This window comes from Passer domesticus, chromosome 6, assembly GCF_036417665.1.
Source record: "Passer domesticus isolate bPasDom1 chromosome 6, bPasDom1.hap1, whole genome shotgun sequence".
NCBI classification, from domain to species: domain Eukaryota; kingdom Metazoa; phylum Chordata; class Aves; order Passeriformes; family Passeridae; genus Passer; species Passer domesticus.
Window position 1 is genome coordinate 29,360,545 of NC_087479.1, and position 21,425 is coordinate 29,381,969.

A 21,425-nucleotide genomic window follows, 5' to 3' on the forward strand; every position below is an offset into this window, starting at 1 on the left:
CTCATAACCCAAATAAATAAGTGTTCTGCCTCAGTCACCTAAGCCTCACAGGTGGCTAGCCCATTGTAAAGAGGATATCTGACATCAAACATTTATTTCTACCAGATTTATGTGAAATATATTATTTATTTCCTCAAACTATTGTACTTTATTTGTCAGTTAATGAAGACTTACTAAGTATCAGCATTTTTGATAGTCTCAAATAGTCATTTTTATATGCATCGCAATTAATAAACATGTCATGTGCTGCAAAAATAGATTTATAATATATTCTTATCTTTCTAAGGGGAAATGTTGATTCTGATTGGTAGCATCAGGTGAGTTGGGGAGAACATATGCAATTATTTTTCTTGTCATATTCTAATCCCTGTGAGTATTTTATGGTGGGATATCAGTAAAGGACTGCTTCACTCTAAAGCAGAACTATTGCATCAGGTAGCACCCTTTTTCAAAGGAGTGCAATACTAATGGGTGTGTTCCCATGGTGGGCAAATGCATGGGTGACCTTTCTGCAAGGTCTTTTTAAAATTAAATGAATAACTTACTTCTGGATAGTTTGACCAATACAGAAGTGTAGAAATGTTTCTGCCCCTTTTTTAGATCCCTTCCTAAATGCCTGGTATGTAGGGGTGTTGTGGCTGTGAAACAGCACTTGGCTGATTATGCACTTCAGCTCTCCTTAAGATAAATCGATGTGGTTTAATTATTTGCTTTAAAGTAATCTGATCCTGGGTATACTCTTATATTTCTGCTAGTCATATTCAGTACCTGTAAATCAGGGAATGTTTCAGCATAACTTAGCACATAAAATGCAACTGAAGCAGATGTCCCTTTAAAATATAATTGAAATCTAGAGACCTTACTATTCCCGTGTTATCGTCCAGTAATCCTTGAGCATTTGTAAGCTATTGAGATGCTTCTTTTAAAAGTCTGTTCATCATTATTGTATTTCTTGTGCATCTTGCTGCTGAGTTTTACTAGGTAGAGCAAGACATTAAGATGGAAACCTTTAAATGGGATAAGGCTGCTCTGCTCCCTTCTGTAATTTAGTCCATGTATCCTCTTAGTCCAAATGCCTTTGCTTTCTTTCCATGATGTAGTTTCTATAGCTATATTCTGGATCACATTCAACTTCTTGTGTTGGCAGTCTTTGCAATTATACCACATTCAGTAAATCTCTGAAAAGGCTAAATTGACTTCTAAAGAGCCTTTTGAAGGCCTCATTACCATGATTTTTTGTCCTGACATGCTAATAGGGACGCACCCCTGCACTTTTAGCAGTACCAAATTATTAAGTACTTGAATACCTGTCCCTATAGCATCTAAATTTTCTAGGGTAGTGCTCATTTCTTTTAGTATCAAATAGAGTATTCTGTATAGCTATGATAGTCAGTCTGTGGGAAACCAAGAACTGGGATGCAGATGTGTTTGCTTAAGAACTGTTAAACCAGCTGATGCTGCAATGTACTGCTTGTACATCGATGTCTCCAACAGACAAAGCCTTTTTTAGATTCATAGGTAATCTTGTGGATTTAAGATTTTAGTTTCTGTAAGAGAAAACCATTTCAGTTTTCTCAAGCTTGGGAGGACAGAAAGGTTCAGTGAGCATCTCTTGCTGATGCTATGGGAGATTTTGCAGCAAGCGTTATGAAGTTGCAGTAGTGAGGCAAAACAAATGATAGGTACTAATTACTGTGTCCCAGTGGTTCTTAGGTATTCTCATGTCCCATTTATTGTTTCATGAACAGAGACTTAAGTTTTGAAAGACAAGTTGTTGCTTCTTGAAAAGCCAGTGACAGAAAAAGTGCCAAGTAAGGAAGAACTCAAATAGGAATGGTGTAATGATTGCAATATGTAATTTAAACTAAATTTGAGTTCTCAAATGATCATGTGAAAAGATGGAATGGGGAATTAAACCCCTAAAGTGAGGGGTCCTATTCTTGATCTTTTATTTATGTATTTTGGAGTGAAGTACAACTTTGGTTTTAGTAGAGCATCTTACCTAGCAGCAGAATACTGTTCTGAGTGTAAGCTGAAATGGCTTGTATTAGCAATGGGACACTAACTGGGAATAACTACCAGATGGAAAAGGTAGTGGAAATTAATATTTGCAAAACAATGTAATTTCTCATTAGGAGAATTACCCTGTAGGCTGGGCTGTGGTGGTTTTTAATCCCTTCCCCCACCCCCCTTTTTAAGGTGTTATGTCTAACTGCTACTATTAATGTATACTTAGATATGTCAGCTATTGAATACTGGTTTTATTGAATATAAGTTTTTAAAACTTGTGTTTCTAGGAAATTTCTCTTAAATTTTGCTCCGGAGCAACTTACGTGATATGATAGCTTTATTGCTATAGTCTTGGGATTTGGAAATATCCAGCTGATTTTCCCACCTTCACTGGGAGACAGGGTCAGACCTGCAGAAATTATTATAGCTGTTGACAATATGCTTGCATTGTAAATTCTTCAAAGCTGTGAAAGCAAGTCTTTAAAGTGTGAAGCAAACCCTGTGTGTTTTTTTTAAAGTACACAGATTTTTGCAGTTTTGCTTCAAGCATTTTTTACATTTCACTTCTGTCTGCAGCTTATAACTAATCTGAAATTTATTTCTTCAGTAAGATTCTAGTATGCAAATGAAAGAAAAATAAAGGTTTTTTTGTCTTTGCAGGGACTAATTTGTGATTTTTATTGCTCCTATGGAAAAATAGTAAATGCTTTCCCCCTCTTTAATAGAAATTCTTCAGCAACCATTCTGCTTAATTTTTTCTTAGTTTCTAAGGAATTCAATAAATATTCTTGAGTTTTCTAGAAGGAAAAGGTCTGGAAGTACTCTGTATTTTCTTGGTGGGTAGAGGACAGAGAAACGAGTTATAAAGACACCACATTTGGCTTGCTTTGAATTACGTCTGTCTCCTTAAGGTGTGTGCTTATCTGAAAGAAACATAACATTAAAGTGATTCATTTTTTAGTGCTTATTTGTACAAAAAATTTGATTCCTAGCATTGAGAGAGCCAACCACAAAATATACATCTTAATAATAAAACATGTCTTGATGCAATGCAGTGAGTTCTTCCAGGCTGAACAAATCGAAGCAGTTATTTATTACTGAAGCACGACACAGTTTGGCACTGCATGGACGAAATTGTCCTCTATTTATACAATCAAAAAAATATTAGCTTCAGGCCATGTGTGTAAGACAGTGGTCTGGAGCTGTTTTCTCCTGAAATGTTGAGCAGAGACATGAAGCTCTGATCCAGTTCTCTCTTGATGTCTGGACCTAGCTGGCTGGGAAATGGTGCAGAAGAGAGCCATTAGGAGAAAATAGATTGTGACAAAGCTCCTTGTCTGTTCTCCTTTTATCTTGACTTAAGAAGATTGTCATACCATTGTCACAGTGCTCTGATAGGAAAGTGTTACAGTTCTGAACTGTGCAGACAGTAGTGGTGTGTAATACAAGTGTGTGGCTCTAAGCATTGAGAAACAGTGATAAATGGGCTGCAGTCCTGGACCTCCCAGCCCCACTTCTTGAAACTGTGTAGAGCTGAGCCCAATAAAGTAAATAACCTTTGATTTGAAATGAGACTTTCACTTGCTCATACCAGTATGCTTTAGACTTTTACAATGTTCTTTTCACTGCTCAGCATTTTGCTTTAGCCACACTGAGTCTGCCATTGTCACATTTTATATTTCTTTATTTTTAGTATTGGATAATATATTTTGTTGACATAATAAGTGATTCCTTTTAAAATTTATTATAGCACTGTCTTTACAAAACTTTTTATTCATTTATTTGGTTTAGTATTTCTGGTTTTACTTGTAAACTTGAACTTTTTAAGTGGAATTTTACGGATTTGTTGCTGTGGTACCAATAACTCCTTGTTCATAAAAGATTCAGCAGTATAGCTGGCTTCCAGGCTAGAATAGTCACTCTTGAATATATAAAATTGTCTCTAAATGAGAAAAAGGTATTACACAGGAATATTGGTTAAAAGGGTTTTTTTCTTATGTAGATGGGAGTGGTCTTAATAGAGTTGCACTGAGAAAAGCCTCTGATTGTGGCTCTGCAGTCTAAGTAAGTTCATTAACCATGGCACGGGGAGGAGAAGAGCATGGGGCAAAATAAACACAGATAGTTAACATGTTAAATTCTCTGTATTCAGAAAGAATGTAAAAGGGTGTTATAGTTAGAATATAGAAGATGATGTGTTTCAAGAGAAGATAAACATTTTTCTTAATTTTTGGCATAACTTCAAAAATATGTATCCTGGGTAAAAATGCAAAAAAATCAAACTCATCTAAATCAATATGGTTGGGGTAAGGGGCAGAGGAGAGCAGTCTAAAACCTGTTTACTAGAAATAGCCATTCTTTGGCTTTTCCATAAGTCATTAGTCTCTGAACTAAGTCCTGGTTCAACTCTTAAAGTGGCATTTAGGTATTAAAAACTAGAAGTAGATTGCTTGTAGTGCCTACATTTATTTACTAACTGTCCTGTTACATTGTTCTCCAGGACTTATTTTTTATAAATTCAAGGGTTCTTAATAAATCTTAAACAGCATCCACTGGAACTGCTAATGATGCTGAAGTTACTTCTCTTCTTGCTTTGGTTGAACTTTGTTGTTCTTTTACTTCTTTAATCCATAAAATATCCAATCCTAAGTCGTCAGTATAGACAGTCATGAAAAGATTGGTATTGATTGCATCAGTTGATGAGTGGGTATAAAGGCCATGTGTGTAAACTAGGATTGGACTGGGACTTACACCTCTTGACAGCCTGTTAACCAGCTGGACAGGTTGCATAATATATTGTAGTCTGTGGAGAAGGACTTCATGTCTTCTGTCTTCAGTAAATGCTAAAGTTCTCAGTAAAATAGGGTATCTTAAGTCAGTTGCTTTTAATATATTGTTAGTGATACACCAGAAGCTTGCAATTTCACAGTATTTAAAGTTTTTGAAATCTGAGTCAACAAGGTCATATTTTTTCTGTGGAATTATAAAAGTGTTATTCACTAAAATGAATACTTTTGAGGGATCAATTTTTTAATGTAAATCTCTGGACAAAGTTGTTGAAGCTTAACCTAATTGACAAAACCTGCAACTTTAAAGGAAAATTATTTTCTTCAGGAAGTTTTGACCTTTTTTTCTTGGTCAGATTTCATCATATGGTTTTTGAATTTGAAGTTTAAAAAGTAGCTATATGTGCCATTGATCTATAAGTATACCTTTCTCTTTCTTAATGCTTTTAAACTCAGAAGTCAATACATGTAAATTACATTCTGAATGTTATGACTTCAGTTCTTAGTTGATTGTTTGATCACGTGGCAAACATAATTTCAGAGGACATTAGGCAGTAAACTTTTTCTTACATTGACTTAACATCTGTATAATTAATTGATTTACCAGGGAATTACTAATCTGCAGTGAAAATACATAGCATTACTAATAGGAGGTGAAGAAAGTAGTGTCAGTTTACTTTATGATGATGTCATTGGAAAGGCTTTCGTTAGACTACTGGAAATATATAAAAATGTGGGGCAATAAATAGTATACATTAGTACACTTGCAAATACTGCTCTATTCTAGAGATGGACACCAAAAAGGCATAGAATGCAGTAAAATTTTAAAGTATCTTCTAAAATATATCATTAATTCAGGTAGAATAAGCAGAATAGTTCATGGAGTATCTTTGAAGAAGTGCTTTGATGTAACTTCTGATCTGTGTTCAGAATTTACTTTGTAAATTGCGATAGCTAAGTATGAGTGCATGTGTTGCAGTGATACTGATTTGCTTTGTGAAGGTATTACTTAGGACACAGTCTCATGTTTTTGTCTGCAGCTGTTAATAATTTCAGTAAGGCAACTGTATTTTCATTTAAATTTGTATAATAAAATTTTATATTGGACTCTTATTTTGGAAAGGCCAGTTATTGTCTTTTGAGGTGAACATAGCTAGCTGTTGGTCTCAGTAGCTGCGACTATAAAGATTTTATATGTTCAAGACTTTTGGCAAGCTCAGGAAGAATTTTATTTCACAAAGGGTAAAGGCTTAAGGAAACTGAAAAACCTATGGAGGTATTATTGCTACTACTGTAGCTCAATTTAAAGCCATTCTGTTCCTGTCTTTAACAGCATTTTAGTGTAGTTCCAAGCCCTTGAAAAACACATTGATACATTTAAACTAAGCAATTTACAGTCAAAATGACAGATTTTCTTTTTTGCTTCACCATTTGTCTGGTTTTTCCAATGAGTATGGATTACTCTAAAACGTTAATTACAGGACAGCCTTCATGGACTAGGCAGCAGACAAGACAGCAGTCATGATGATTCTTGCCTGTAACCGTGCAGTGGGAAGAAGCTATTAGCAGTAAATTTACAAGCTATGAGGCATAGAATAGTAGATTATATTAATACTGTGTATTAGCGGACAGAAAAATCAAGCAAATGCTCTACTATACATAAAACTTCAGAAGAGACAGAGGGCCTTTTCATTCAGGATGGGAATTTTCTGTATTAGAGGTAAACGAAGCACAGAATTTAAAAAAAAAAACTTTGCAGAAGTCATAACCAACTGACAAAAAACCCTTTTTACAAAGACAACTGCAAATACAAAAATGCATGAAAGTTGCATAGTAATAAATTTCACACAAGAAAAATAGTAACTGTTTTGTATATGTTGAAAATCCAGTTGTTAGTCCTGGTGTTTGGAGATTCTTGTGTTTCTTTATATGTTTAATTTTGAATGGAGGGAAGCAAAAAAATTTATAGTCTGATTGAAATATTGTGGCTTTCTTCTTTTACTTTATTCCTCTACCTTAAAGTGCTTGCAGTTTTTACAGAGTGGTCGGCACAGTAAAAATGACTGACATAAATGTTAAGAATACATATTTTGATCAGAAGTAAATGCTGACAGCAGGAGGGCAGTTAAGTTGAATAACAGAGTTATTTCTGAGTAGTGTGTCATTTCTGTGTATTTTTAGAGTTCATTCGAGCCCTCACTATAAGCTTATGGAAAAATTACTTAAATTGAAAATTGCAAATCAAATTTAATTTGCAAATCTGCTCAGTGCTAGGCCGTTTAACACTATGTTTGCCATTACAGAATTGGTCTGATTTTAAGTGTTAGACCCTGAGCTTTCAATAATTAAGTAACGCTAAAATAAAATATTGGTGAGGGTACAAATTATGTGTTACATAAAACTGATACTAAAAGACAGAATTTCTATCTGTAGCTCTTTACATTAATTTTCTACATTACAGCAGTAAATTGATGCTTGTAAAGGAATTTGTGAATACCTGAGTAGATCTGATATCACTCACTTAGATGGGAATGGAGCCATGTAGCAGTGTAGCACAGCTTTCACTGTCCTTGTAGGCAGATGGGGTAATTTGTATGGGAGAGGTGGAGTATGAGGTGAGAGGAAGAGCTGAGAGGAGCAGGGGACTCAGAGGTGTGGGTTCGGTGTCATAACGGGATGGCTGCTGGTGGCATGGTGGGTGTGGAAGCTGATCCTGGAGGCAGTCCTGGTTCATTTCCTTTTCCATTACTAGGATAACACGATGTGCTGTGTCCCTCAGGTTTGCAGGTGATACCAAATTGGAGGGGAGCGAGGTAGGACTTTCAATAACATAACTTTAGATGTGGGAATGGGGCAACAGAAAGGGACTTCTGATGTTTGGCCAAGACAAGCATGAAATCCTGCACCTGGGCTCTGGAATAATCCACTGCCTGGGGTGGAGGGCTGCCGTCAAGTCTGGAGAGGAGAGCAAAAAAATTGCCATAAGAAAGTGAAGTCCTTAATTTGGTTTACTATCTTTTGCAATTAAGTAACCTCACTGAATGATAATGTTTGTGCCACTTTGAGCGAGGGTTTGACTAGGTGACCTTGAGATGTCAGATTCATTTTTGAGATCCTAAATTGTATAAATGAGCAGGCAGCTATGAAGGAACTCTGGCATGTTTTGACAAAGTAATTTCAGTCTGTCATGAAATCAGGAATGTTTTGGTAATCTGAGTGCTGTGTACAGGCTTCATAGAGTTTCATGATGGAATTGGTACAAACAGCATAAACCTTTCTGCAGAAAGAGCAAAGTATTAGATTCAGATTAAATCTCTGTCAACAAGCTGGATGTTTTCTAAGACTGTCACATACCAGTGGACATTTTTTTCCTGAAGATTGAGTTTGAATATCTCTATTAGTCCTGAATTGACTTTTCTTTGAATGACAAGTACAATAAATAAGAACTAGGATGCTGGTAAATGCAAGACATCTGGGGAGAGATGAAAGGCTCTATTAAAAAAAAACAAAAAAAAAAACCAAACAAACAAAAAAAACCAAACAAACCAAAAAAAAACCACAACAAAAAAAAAACTAACTAGGTTTTATACTTGCTCTTTAAAAGTAAAGCGAAAAGTATCTCTGCTCAATCATAAATTAGTCGTTTATCTTTTCCAGAATTTAGCAGTGTACTATGGCAACATTGGAGCAATATTATGCTGTGAAAGAAATTGTGTTTGATTTTAATTTTCCAGTGTAATTTCCCTTGTGAGAAAATCCACAGTCAAGTCTTATTTATTAAAGTTGGTATTTGAATCTTTGCTTTTCAGTGGTGGATGTTACATGTTAGTTCTGGAACTGTTGGATGGACATGGTTTTATTTGGTGTGTTTCTGTATCCTGATGTAGAATGGGTGGACCTGATGTGTTCTGCTTTAGGTTAAGTGTGGCAAAAGATAAATGTAAGTGAACACAAATTACCCATTTTTCAAGGTTTAGGCAACAAGTGAGCTGAGCTTTCTGAACAGGTTACGGTAGATACAAGAAGTAGCCTCATTTTAGGTCTTCCATTTTAAACAAATCAGAATAATTATTTTCATCTGGTCTGGTTTCAACATTCTAGTCTCTGGCTGGAAGAAATCCAATGCCTTTTCCATTTCAAGTGTGTTTCCAGAGTTTCTGGTGAAACACATAGCGTGGTATATGTGATCCCCTCTGTTACCTGCAATGCACTGCAAAGGACTGAAAAAAGTTGGTCATGAGATGATAAAATGTCATGAGACAAAAAAGCTGCAACGTCAGATTTCATTTTCCAGGTTGTACATGTCTTTCAATCTCTTTGTGTTTAGAGTTCATAAATTCAAATACATAGTTTTAGAAAACCTGTTGATATTTTTTGTGTGTTTTTTTCACATTTTACAGTCCTGCCAGGTACTAAGTTTGCCTTATTATAGGCTGGTCTGCACCTCCATTTCTACTTTAGGAAAGCTGAAAATCCTTAAGGGTTAAGTACAGTAATGAGCAGTTCATCCACTGTAAAATACACCCCTCTTTTTGCATTTTGCATGAATGTATAATGACAATAGCAGGAACAAACCTTCAAGATGTTACAGTGTTTCTTGTAGTATCAGTTTTGTGTTCAGACTGTTGGAAATTTTTCAGCATTTCTTCATAGCCAGACTGTGTTCTTATGGTCTTTTTTTTTTTTTTTTTTTTACCCCTTCCCTCTTTAAAATGATTCTGCTGTATGTCTCCTAGTTAAGAGAATTATCTATCCTCCTGATGCTAATATGGTTTAGGGCTTTTTGCACTATTGTAACAGTGTATTTTTCTCTCCTGATATATGGAGGAACTTTTTTTAAATTCGACTGCAGTACCACTAATGTTCTCTGTAGAACCACCCACCAAGACAGCAGGCAGGCAGCTCCATCCATTATAGATCTTGTGCCACATTCAGAGTGTGGCTGGAAGCTAAGGGGGCATGTCTGGTGTCTCAAGTTCAAAATCTGAGTGTCCTAGATAGTGAAACTACTTTAAATATTTGAGATTATAGATCTCTCTGATCCAGACATTTTAAGTGTTTCATGCCTGTTCTTTGGGCATATTTTTTCTCCTTTCACAGTCTTTCAAACTGTTGCATTTATCTGCTTCAGAATATCTTTAGTCTTAACCTTTTGAGTGTAGGAGAAATCTGGATCTGAGGAGAAACTCTCCTTTTTTTTCCTTCCACCTGTTTTTAATTTGGCTATAAATATAAATGTATTACTAATACACAAAATCTGCAAAGGAGAATAATTGGATTTTCCCCTCTCAAGGGCTGTTATTAGTGTACCGTGTCTAGGAACACTATGGATATTGCTTTAAAAAAAGTATACTTCCTTCAGTGTAAGTTTCCTTTACCTTATCCTTTGTGTATTGTCAACTAATTTATACTTTCACTGGCTGTTTTCTGGTAGGAAATTGGTCCAATACAGTCAGGCAAAACACATACTTACAAATAATTCATACTTATCCACTTGGGCAGATAAACTCCTATTATTCAGATACTTCAAAACAAAAAAAAAAAATCGAGCAGTAGTGCTTTTAACAGTCATGGGTTTATTTCTGGCTTCATGGCACTTTTTTGTTTCAGATTGGGTTTTTTGACAATTGTTACTTGATAGAGCAAAATTGGAATGTACATCTGTAGTAGTAGCTTCTATTGTTGGCATTTACAGATGATGGACAAAATTAGTTCAGTCCACATAGACTTGTTGAATACCACTTCAGTATTGACCTGGAGCCCAAAATAAAACTTTAAAATGTTTCCAAACTGAAATTTATTTTCTGCTTTGGCTTTATATCACATTTCAGCTGTACCTCTAGGTAACTCCCCACAGATACATTTCTGGGATGTTTATTGGTTTGGGGATGTGTGTATGTGTGTGTTTCAGTTGGTTTGTAGCTTTAAGTGGTTGAAGTCTGACAGACTTTTTTAGTTGCTTATATTGAGATTTAGATGTTTTCATACCACATGTGCATGTGAAGGGCTCTCTAGAATTCTCTTGGACAATCTGAGTTACAAGTGTATGGAATAATTTGCCTGCTGCTGTTCTGACTGAGGCCATTGCATAGCAAAAGCTGGGGATTTTGTCTTGAATGACTATTACAGTCCTTTCTTACATCTGCTCATGGAAAGTTTTTTGGTTTGTTTTTTTTTTAGTAGCAGTCTCATCTGCTGTATTTAAGGTCATTGATTCGGTGCAAAATCAAGAAAGAGTTTTCTAAGTAACTTTAAAATCTGCTGTAAGCCCTCTACCCTGTTAAAACAGGATTCTCTTAGAATGTAGAATCTTAAAAGTTGTTGGCCAGTTTGTTTGTTTGAGAACCTGAAGTCTCTCAAGTTATCTGAGCAAGCTTAGAAATGGAGCGCTGTTTGTTAAATACCATGGTCCTTGTATGAGTTACTGAGTAACAAATCCAGGCTTTAATTTTCCAGAGCCTCTTCCTGCTTCTCAGGACACTTGCTGTGAAGTTCAAACATTGTTTTCAGGCTGGTGAGGTAATTCCTAGCCTTCTCTCTGCTAAGGATGCACATCTGTTAACTTGCACGGGAATAATGCCAAATTCCACTTAAGTTGACAAGTACTTTTGTGGTATTGATTTTTATTGGTTTCTCACAGTTTCAGGTGCTGAAGTGACAAGAATGTGATAAAAGGACAACCCACACATGTATTCACTGTGGTCTGTGTCTTGAGCCTTGATTTCTAAGCTAAATTGAAGTGAGATTTTCTGCAGTGTGCATACATGCTTACAGGGTGATTTTAAAGTATTCTTGCTGTTCAGCAAATCTGTGTAGAATGCTGCCTTCCTTAAAGGAAAGGAGAGCCAAGAAGATTGAAAGTGTAAGTGATCTAGACAAATAGAGTGAACTGAAATTCTCAATCACCAAATATGCCCAATTAAGAGACAAGGCTCTATCATGCCAGGACAAGGTGAGCTACTAATATAAAATGCTCTAGGTCAGGATCAGCCAGAGCTCTATTCTGATTGAGAGGTCCCTGATGAAGCTTTTGGTGTCTGTGTTGTGAAAAATTCATCATTCTTCCCTGGGACCTGGCTGGAATATCTATTATCTTCTCTACAGTGGCCCTGCTTTGGTAGATTGCCTGATCACCATGCTGTCCTCTCAACTAGCTTTTAACTAAAAACATACATACAATAAATCTGCTTTTTGACTAGAAATATCTTGAGTCCTCAAATGCAGCTGACTGTGCGCAGGAAAAAGGAGGTGGGAAAAGTTTGAAAGTTGGCTGCTTTGCAATATAAAGTAGTAAAAAGCGATTCAAACAAAACCTGGAAGTTCAGTCATCATTCTGGAAGTGAAAATGTGTTTAATAAGATTCCTTTGCAGATATTTGCCGTTAAGCAGAAGCTTTCTCTCTGGTGACAAAATGAAGTCTGCCATTCTTGCCACTGTTACCTACATTTGTTTATATAAGGGCCACTATGAAAAGCAGTTGCCTTTATATAGGTAACTTAAGATATATTGCTGTAGTATTTGAAGAATAATTTAAGCAAGTTATTAATTTAAAACTGAAAAATTTCTGTATTTGTAGCTTTAAAATTTTGATAGAAATGCAGGCTGAGTCTTCTGCAATGGATATGGATGATGGGGGTTCAGGTGTTTGAATAGTTATAAAATCTGTGTTTGAGGACAAGTATTTATATGGTTCTGTGAAAAATAAGTATTTCTAGGGGGGGAAACCAAAGGCAAGGAATTCTGCCTCTAAGCAGCAGTTTTTTATTAATACAATCATGTTGGAAGACTCTCATTTCAGGCTTACAGACTTCATGGTATCATACGCGTGAACAAAAAAAGTGGTTTTCTATTGCAACTCAAAGGAATAATTTTTTTTTTTTTTTTCCCATTTAACGTCACCCAAACATTTTTTTGTCTAGTCCTTTATCTTGGGAAGATACAGCACCTATCTTAACCTGAATTTCCAGGTTAACCAAATTTTTTAGTACTTGATTTTTCTTTTACTAGTCAACAGATAAGGATAACTTGCATGTATAAAGAAAATTTATTAGTTACACAAAACTTTATTTCAAACAATGTATGAATATACGTTAATTAAGAGAGAGGCATTTCTTACATTTTTATCCTGATGCATAAGGCTGGCAACTTGTTATGGGCAGTGATGCAATAGAGCTGATTTAAGCAGACAGATGATGCCTATTGTTACCTGAACTCCTGGGAAGGGCTGTAGGATAACCAGTATGTATTTAGGCTTAGGAGTAGTTTGCCTCTTTTGTATCTGAAAGCTTCTCTTTCTTCCGGTTTGATGTCAAAACATTATGCTGTGCCTAAACAAACAGAAGGAATTCATGTTTGGCTACACTGCTGCGTATTTAGGGCCATTTACATCCTCATGTCCTATTTGGCAAGTGGAGAAGGTGGGACTGTGCTGCTTGTCCCTGCTTTCAGCTCCTTAGATCCCAGATGGTGAGAAAGCAGCACTGTCAAATGAAGGAAAGAGGAAATATGGGCAAAAACAGGAGATGCCATTCTGAGAAGTCAGGCCTCACCTTATGAACATTTTGACACCTGGCAAGACTTGACCAGCAAGCAGGAATTTAAACCTGCCCCAGTTTTAGCTGGTTTTGTTTATCTTCAGTGAGGCTAGCTCTCTTTTGCTGCAAACATATCCTTTCTTTTCTCTGTACCTAAAAAAAAAAATTAATCCTGGAAGTGGCAACATAAGTCTAAATTCATTTTGCGACAGTCTTCTCAGAGCACCCCTTTGTATTATATGTGGATCATTGAGTCTAAGAAGTGTGGCAGTGTGCAAGAGGTAATCCCACTGACAATCGCAGTGGGAAGCCTCAAAGTTCTACAACTAATTCAGACTGCACATTAAATCAATATTAGTTGAAACTGTTCTGAGAAAACATGAAACACTATGAGTTTTGGTGCTCAGACTCAGAGCTGGAATTGATAGGTAGCAAAGCTCACAATTGTCATGTAAAGCAGACTGGAAGCAGCTTTCCTCAAATTCACATGGTATACTAAGACAGTTTCATGTATATCTGGATCTTACTTCTCATGACCTAAATAAGTCAAGAATGCACCTGTTTGCTCCATCTTAATTGTCACCTTAATTTTTCTTATTGTTGGAAAGTTATTGTAGGAAAATCTGGAAGTTGCTTGCCAGGTCCATACTTTGGTGACTATGTGACCTTGAACAGCAGTAGCTTGAATTAACCTTGTAGCCTTGCAGAACAGAGTAATACAAACTTCTACTGTCGTAAGGATTAAGGGATGTGTGAGTGTCCTTTCTCCTGCCTAGTCTTCATTTCCTTGCTTTGGGAAGAAAATAGGGAGGATAAGATCCAATAAATATATTTCTCATACTTCTGGGGCATTTTTACAAGTTACTTGCGTTTTGTCCTCTGAGACAACATTGCAGATTGAGTAGCAACTGGACAAAGATACAAAAAAGTCACCAACTTCACAATGTCTTCCATCATAAATTGCAGTAGCTGATTTCTCACACTTTTTCCTACTTCGCTGGTAACTGTATGTTGCTTAAAAAGAAGAAACTTGTTTCCATCTATGACATGTAGAAATGCCCTATGAACCTACCATTTATTTATGGGTTTCAAATAAATGTATTTTGTCCACACTGTTATAGCTTGTTATTTTGAAGGCATAGTGTTACAGTTTTTAAAAAAGGCAAAGCAAACCAAAAACCCACTTAAAATTGAAGCATAACTTAAATATTGGCTTTTATTAAGAGAGATGATTATGTAAGATCTTAGCAAAAATGCCTAAATGATTTGTCAGAGAGGGCATGTGTCTAGGTATATGTAATTGCTTCCACATTTTTTTATTTTTTTTCAGAAAATACTTTTTACGTGTTTGCAAGATTTCTCCCACTCAGTGGCTGGTGAAGTGCTCTAGTTTTTTAAGCAATATAATGAGCATCTAGTGAGGATGGTTTCCCTGGCTGCCAAAGGGTTTCTCAGAGTTACAGTGACTGCCATATTACTGTCAAGCTGTCATGGGCTTTTAAAGCATGTTTGGTGGGTTCGTGAGTAGCTGGTTTTTTGAATGCTGTAGAAATGCTAGCTGTTTCCTAAAATACTAAGACTTGAAAGGTGAAATGCAACTAGATCTGTTTGGCTGTGCACAGTAATCATGAGTGAGATGTAAAGGAGGAGCTGCTGTTTTCCCAAGAGGATTGCATCATTTAGCTTAAGACTGAATTTCTGCCTAAGGTGATGACATACCCAAGGTCCTTGTACGTTCCTCCACAGAGGAGTAGCCCTCTTGGCCTTTCCCAGAGTTATGTGGTGGATGATACAGAAACAATCATCTAATCAAGATGCTTTTATAGTTTATCATTAATTGGCATTTTTGGGAGGTGATGAAGTTTGGAAATGTAATGTGAATCTTTCACTGGGGTACAGAGCACTAATGGCTCCAAATGAAGACAAAGCTGCTGTTTATTGATTATTAAAAGTGCTATATAGAGAAGTTTGGGGAAGTAGATTTTGGATATGTCAAACGAACCAGTTTCTGGAGATGCTGAGATTAGACATTTAGTGTTTAAATATCATCTGTAAAATTTTATATCCTCACCTTGAAAGATTAATGCCCCCTGTTTTCAGGAGCGCTTGAATGCATGTCATGTATAAGTCTCAAGAACAATAGGAAGTTTGCTAGTTTGCTGTATTAAAGTTTAAGGCTATGCATATCATGACTGGTTATCCATGAGACTCTTGAGGGAGAAAACCGTCAAGTGCTTCCTGGTGTCAAACTCTGTTTTGCAGAGCTGCTAGTGTTAATTATATGTGTGGCTTACATATAGTATGTACAATTTTTTAATACATAGCTCATTTAGCAGTAGATCATTGCCCATTTTTCATGGAAAGAGAATAATCCACAGGCCATAAAATTTGAGCCACTGTTAAATAGCCTTCAATTAGTATTGACTTGTAGAAGATATGTGGAATTTGGTCTAGTAGAATGCTGTAAAGTGTTTAAATACATACAAAGAGTAAATTTAGGGAGAATAGGTGCATAAACCTGTACAGTTTGTGAGTTTGTTTCGTACTCACTACTGTGTAGGTTTGAAGTAGAAACAGAACCTGTATATACCCTGTAGGTATAGATAGGTTTCCTGACACCCCTGCATTATTGGGATTGTTATATTTGGATGCGTGGGCCATGGAGCAAGCAATGAGTCTTTAATACTAATCTCACTTCTTAGTAATAGCAGTCTTTGCATTTCAGTAGTTGTTCTAGTCTAATTTTGCTGCTGCCTTTCTGATACTACATTGATCATCTGTGTTCTGTACCATTTGATGTAAGATTCTCAACCACCTACTTCAGCATGCACCAGTTTGGCTTGCAGTGCTTCCACTGCCAGTGAGATTTCTGGCAATTTGTTTGCTACATTCTTGTCAATAGGCTGATCAATGTACTGAGTCCAGCTGTGCTTTCTATTCCAAGGTAGCTTCTTAAAAACAATTATCTCCCTTGTGGAATGCTAGTATCTCTTTTATTTTTTCTTTTTCCCTACTAAAATTTCCTTGGAATGAATTTTCTGTTTATCAAGTTTAGTTCTCATAAGTGTGTTTGGACTTTCACAGACGCACTCAGAACTGAAAACATCTGAGACACTGAAAAGAGCTTTTCATATTAATCTGCTTTTGCTAATGTATTCCAAAGTACATTTAACAAAAAGACACTGATCTGTGTGTTTTAAAATTTTCATCCTAAGAATAAATATTAGCTTTTTAACTTCATGGAATGATAAGGTATTACAGCAGTATTTACTTAATGTTTAACTGTGTCTCTGGGTGCAGAAGTGCATGCAGCATGCCTTTTCAGAGTGGGAAGCCTGTTACTTTTTCTGGTTGTCTGGGCAAATGGGGTGCACAAAAATAAGCAATCTTTCTGTTTAAGTCTTGATTATTTTAGAAGCTCTCTTTGACTGCCAGCGTCTAAAAGCAGAGAAAAGCAACTTTTCCAATAATACTCTTATTTGGTGAACCATATGGGTAAAATTATTTTTGGAAAGAGTTTAGGTAGGAAAAAAAATAGATGACACACCAGCTTTAGTAGATTATGCAATACAATGATTATACAAATTATTTCTTCACAGAAAGTTGAAATGTGTTTGGGAGTGACCTAAAATACAGCAACAGATAAGTGACATGTAAATAAAATACACATTTGACTACAGAAAGTGTCTAAAGCTGCTTATAGAACTTCAATGGAGTTACACTGATTAAAAGAATATTTGTTTAGAGAAAACATCTAATGCAGGAAGTAAATTTTCCTGCTGTTGAAAAGTTAGCCTTATTAAGTACTCTTTGAAAACAGAATTCTGACTTAATGATACCCTGATCTGAGCATTATATTGCCTTTTTTATTCTTTTCCAAAATCAGAGTAGTGGTTTTTAACATAAATTTTTTTGTGGTTTTTAACATACATTTTGTTTATAATAAGTAATATAATTCTTGTTTGTGGTTTTTGTTTGTGGTATCTAATATTTGGAAAGGGAGGAGTCAAACAAACTTTAATTCCTTAATTCTTGTATCTGTGCTTTTCACTGACTATTGTCTGACTTGATGGATTTACAGTGTAGTAAGTGCATATACCTATGTCTCTTGGCTGGCACTCAAATGTCACAAATATTGGTGATATTATACAAGCATGACCTACATGTACCATCAATCAGCAATATGAAATTCAGTCTAAAGTAACAGGTTTTTTTAATACAGTGCATGGTCATATGGTTGGGGTTTTTTTTCCTTCTCTGTTTTCCTAAATTGAGAAGATGAGAGAGAAATTATTAATACTCAGTGCTGAATAAGAGAAACTTAAACAAATTAGCATGGGGGGAAAGAGAACAGTAAGGTAATTGATGGTGTACCTCTCCTGTGAGGAAAGTCTGAGAGAATTTTTTTCAGCCTGAAGAAGAGAATGCTTTGAAATGACCTAATTGCAGTCTTCCAGTACCTGAGAGCCTACAAGAAATATGGAGAAGGACTTTTTACAGGAGCATGGAGTGATAGGACAAAGGGAAACGGCTTCACACTAAAAGAGAGTAGATTTAGGTTAGATATTAGGAAAAAAAAAGTCTTTACTGGGAGAGTCGTGAGGCATTGGAACAGGTTGCCCTGAAAGGTGGTCAGTGCCCTGTCACTGGAGATGTTTAGGACAAACTGGATGGGGCTCTGAGCAATCTGGTCTAGTGACAGGTGTCCCTGACCATGACAGGGAGATAGGAACTGGATGGTCTTTAAAGTCCCTTAATACCCAGGCCATTTTGTGATTCTGTGAATGTTAGAATGAAATGGAAAGACCTTTGTTGTAGCACTGGGGTTTTTTACAGGATGTTGGTAACTTAAGTTGATAATGGCTAAAATATATCCAATTTTGAGTACTAAACAGCTTGTTTGTCATCATACCACCATTCTGACAATAAGGAATATGCTTTTCAGTATGTTATCCTGGAAAGATAATGCATTCTGGTGTCAGAATCAGTGACATGTATTTGCTTTGTGGGACACTGTAGAAAATACACCAGCAAAACAGCTACTGATAAGTGAAGTAAACAGCATGTTTCTGAATCACAAAGCCCTTTTCAGTTGTATGTTTTTCTATATGTTCAGTGACAAACAAGAAACCAGCTCAAGCATCTATTACAAAGGTGAAGCAGTTTGAAGGCTCCACGTCGTTTGTCAGGAGAACGCAGTGGATGCTCGAGCAGCTTCGCCAGGTCAACGGAATAGACCCGAATCGGGTGAGTTTGAACAGTTTCCTAGAAAATGAAAATTGAGCTGTTATGTAACTGGTTTGTGAACCAGGCATTCTTTCTATTCAAAAGGTATCTTGTGATCTTATAAAATACAAGATGCAGGTTTAAGTGCAAATTCTCAAAAAAGAAATAGCTACGTGGAATATGTGAAGTAAATTTTAATGGGAAACGTGGGAGGAGGCTAAAACTCAGTCATGTGGATTTTTTTCTTCTTGACTTTCCATACTTTCCTTACTGCTTTTTCTTTTCTTTGTAAAGAGCGGAGTAAGAGCCTTGTTTGCTTCAGCTTTAAGCCTCTTGGCGTCTACTTTGGCATGCAACTGTGCTGTGAGATAGAGCAATAGGTAGAAGTACAAAGGAGGTTGCTGAGATTCAAGTTTGTGAAATCTTGTGAATCCTGCATTTTTTCTAGGACAGTCCTTTCCTAAGATATTTCGACATTCCTTATCTTATGCTAGCAAATGTGGTAGTGTCCTTTAGCTGCAAATGGCAAGTGAACACTGATTTAAACAAAAAAAATACCAAAAATAAAGTAAAACAAATTAACACTCTATTAAATAGCTGTGGAATTATTCCTTTAATTTGGGCTGTTCAGCTCACCTTGAGCTGTCTCAAGATGAGGTTGTACGAATATGTCTTAGGCTTATGAATGCAATTCTCCAGTACTAAAACAACATAATTAGAAGTTAAAAATGTGGCTTATATTATGTGCTCACAAAGTGATTTTGTGTTCTTTTTGTAGCAAAATATTTTTGTGACTAGCTCCCTTGTTTCTTCAGAGTTGTGCTCTGATCAGCTACCTAAGCATCTTAACTATGGTGCACCAAATTCTGTCACTACCCCAGTCTTGGTTAGTACCTAAGTCCCTAGTACCAAGACTAGTTACTACGTAAAGACTTGATACGAAAAAGAACCCTTAGCCACTGCCTGATGAAATGCAAGGAGTGGAATTATATTTTCTGTGGGTAAAGGAACTATGAAAACAAGTGAAATTACAAAAAGGTAAGGGATAAGAGTTTTAGATTGTTTTACAGCATCTGCTATGTACATAACAGATTGAAAGTCCTACCAAGCTCTTAAGCTTAGAAATGTTTCCTTCAAACTCATCTCCCTGTGAATTCCTAGTATCATCAACTGGAAAAGAACTTTTACTAGATTAGATTGCAAAACAGTGGTTCACAAATATTAAATATATAGCATGACTTCTTGCGTAAAATCCTTTTATTTTGGCAGCTGAGTCTGGTACTGAGCTGCACTGTGATTTGTTCAGGGAGTGGCCTTTTATGCCTTTATCCTGAGTTATCCTGAGTCCTTTGCAACACTTTATGAAAACGCATTAAAATACAATAACTAGGACTTGTTATCTGCCTAGGACTTAGCTCGTTTGTTTGGTTGAGCATGGAGAGCAGATCCGCATCTTCTATAACACAGTGTGACTACAGATTTTGCGTTGAGAGACATAAATGCTTGCATAATACAGAGGACACAAATAACTATATATCAGAAGATAGCAATGGTTTCTTATATGAATTTGGCTTTTAATTTTTTGATCTAAATCATATTTGTTTTCAGATGTTTTTGTCATAGCTGACTATTCCTCATTAAAAATAACATTACAAAAACCTTCCTGCCTGTTTGGTCTTTTTCATTCAAAAATATGCAAATATGCAGTAATGGTTATTGCATGACCTTTCTACTTTTTTTAACACAGTACATTTTAAAAAATATCTTTCTCTAAATCATCTTTAAAACAGGAATAATAACAGTCTATTTTTGTTTTTTCTTCTAGGATTCCCCAGAATTTGATTTACTATTTGAAAATGCATTTGACCAATGGGTAGCAAACACAGCTTCAGAAAAATGCACATTCTTTCAGGTTCTACATCACACTTGTCAGCGATATCTTACAGACAAGAAACCAGAATTTATCAACTGCCAATCTAAAATTATGGGAGGTAAGTGAATCAAAGCTTAATACTTGGCAGTTGGACATGAAATTATTTGCATGTGATTCATTCTGTGTTCAGATAAGCTTGCAGTTTAATGAGATCTTGAAATCATGGGTCTGAACATGCTAACTTAGGAGTAAACTTCCAGGCTTCAGCATTGCTTCACCAAGCACGACTTCATACTCTTCTGTTATCTTTCCATTCCTTTTATTTTAGCTACTGAAACTGATAACAGATACAGATAACTTAGTTTTCTTTTAGTGTCTTCTCAGACTAAGAAAAAATGTGCAATATTTCTTCTGTCTTCTCTTATTCTTTCATTTTCTATGTAAGCAGAATTTGTTTGTTTTCTTCTTCGTGTGGTGGTGAGGAAGGAGCTGCATTAGTGAATGAAGATATACTCTACAGTTTTTCTATTTCATATGTGAAGTCTCATGTTGGTTATCTGTTTCTCACTTCATCATTCCTGCAAATACATTGTCATTAATAAAGCACAACACATTTTGCCTTTAAAGTTGTATTGTTCTTCTAAGCTTGACCTGTCCAAAATTGAGTTCCTGATTCAACTGACCCAGTATTAACTTTGTCCTAAACAAGTGTCATCAGAGTGGAAAAAAATTGCCACTGAGGTTCATAAATATATGCTTAACTTCTACTTTTTCAACACACACTAGATTCTACCATGTCTCATGAAGCACACCCACACTCTCCCTTTCATAACTTCCTAGATCAAACGGGAGTATTCAGTAATCCTCTGATAGCAGATGGTGACCATTTCCATATTCCTTGCATGTCATTCTGTCTGGGCACAAGTCTGGTCTGTGTATGTACACACACAGTGTGCATACAGACATTGTAAGGAGCTAATAAATCTGCTCATGGAT

At 36.1% G+C, this 21,425-nt stretch overlaps 1 protein-coding gene across 5 annotated transcripts in view; it reads left to right on the plus strand.

The window, feature by feature from the left end:
• STXBP6 (syntaxin binding protein 6) overlaps positions 1-21,425 on the plus strand; it is a 92,457-nt gene that overhangs the window by 52,176 nt on the left and 18,856 nt on the right. For 4 of the 5 annotated variants that reach the window (XM_064424085.1, XM_064424083.1, XM_064424084.1 and 1 more), the window contains exons 3-4: positions 18,447-18,577; positions 20,382-20,547. The exons of the other annotated variant lie outside the window; for it this stretch is intronic. In XM_064424085.1, the coding sequence (XP_064280155.1) occupies positions 18,447-18,577; positions 20,382-20,547 (297 nt within the window). The remainder of the gene's footprint in view (positions 1-18,446; positions 18,578-20,381; positions 20,548-21,425) is intronic. 5 annotated transcript variants of the gene reach the window in all.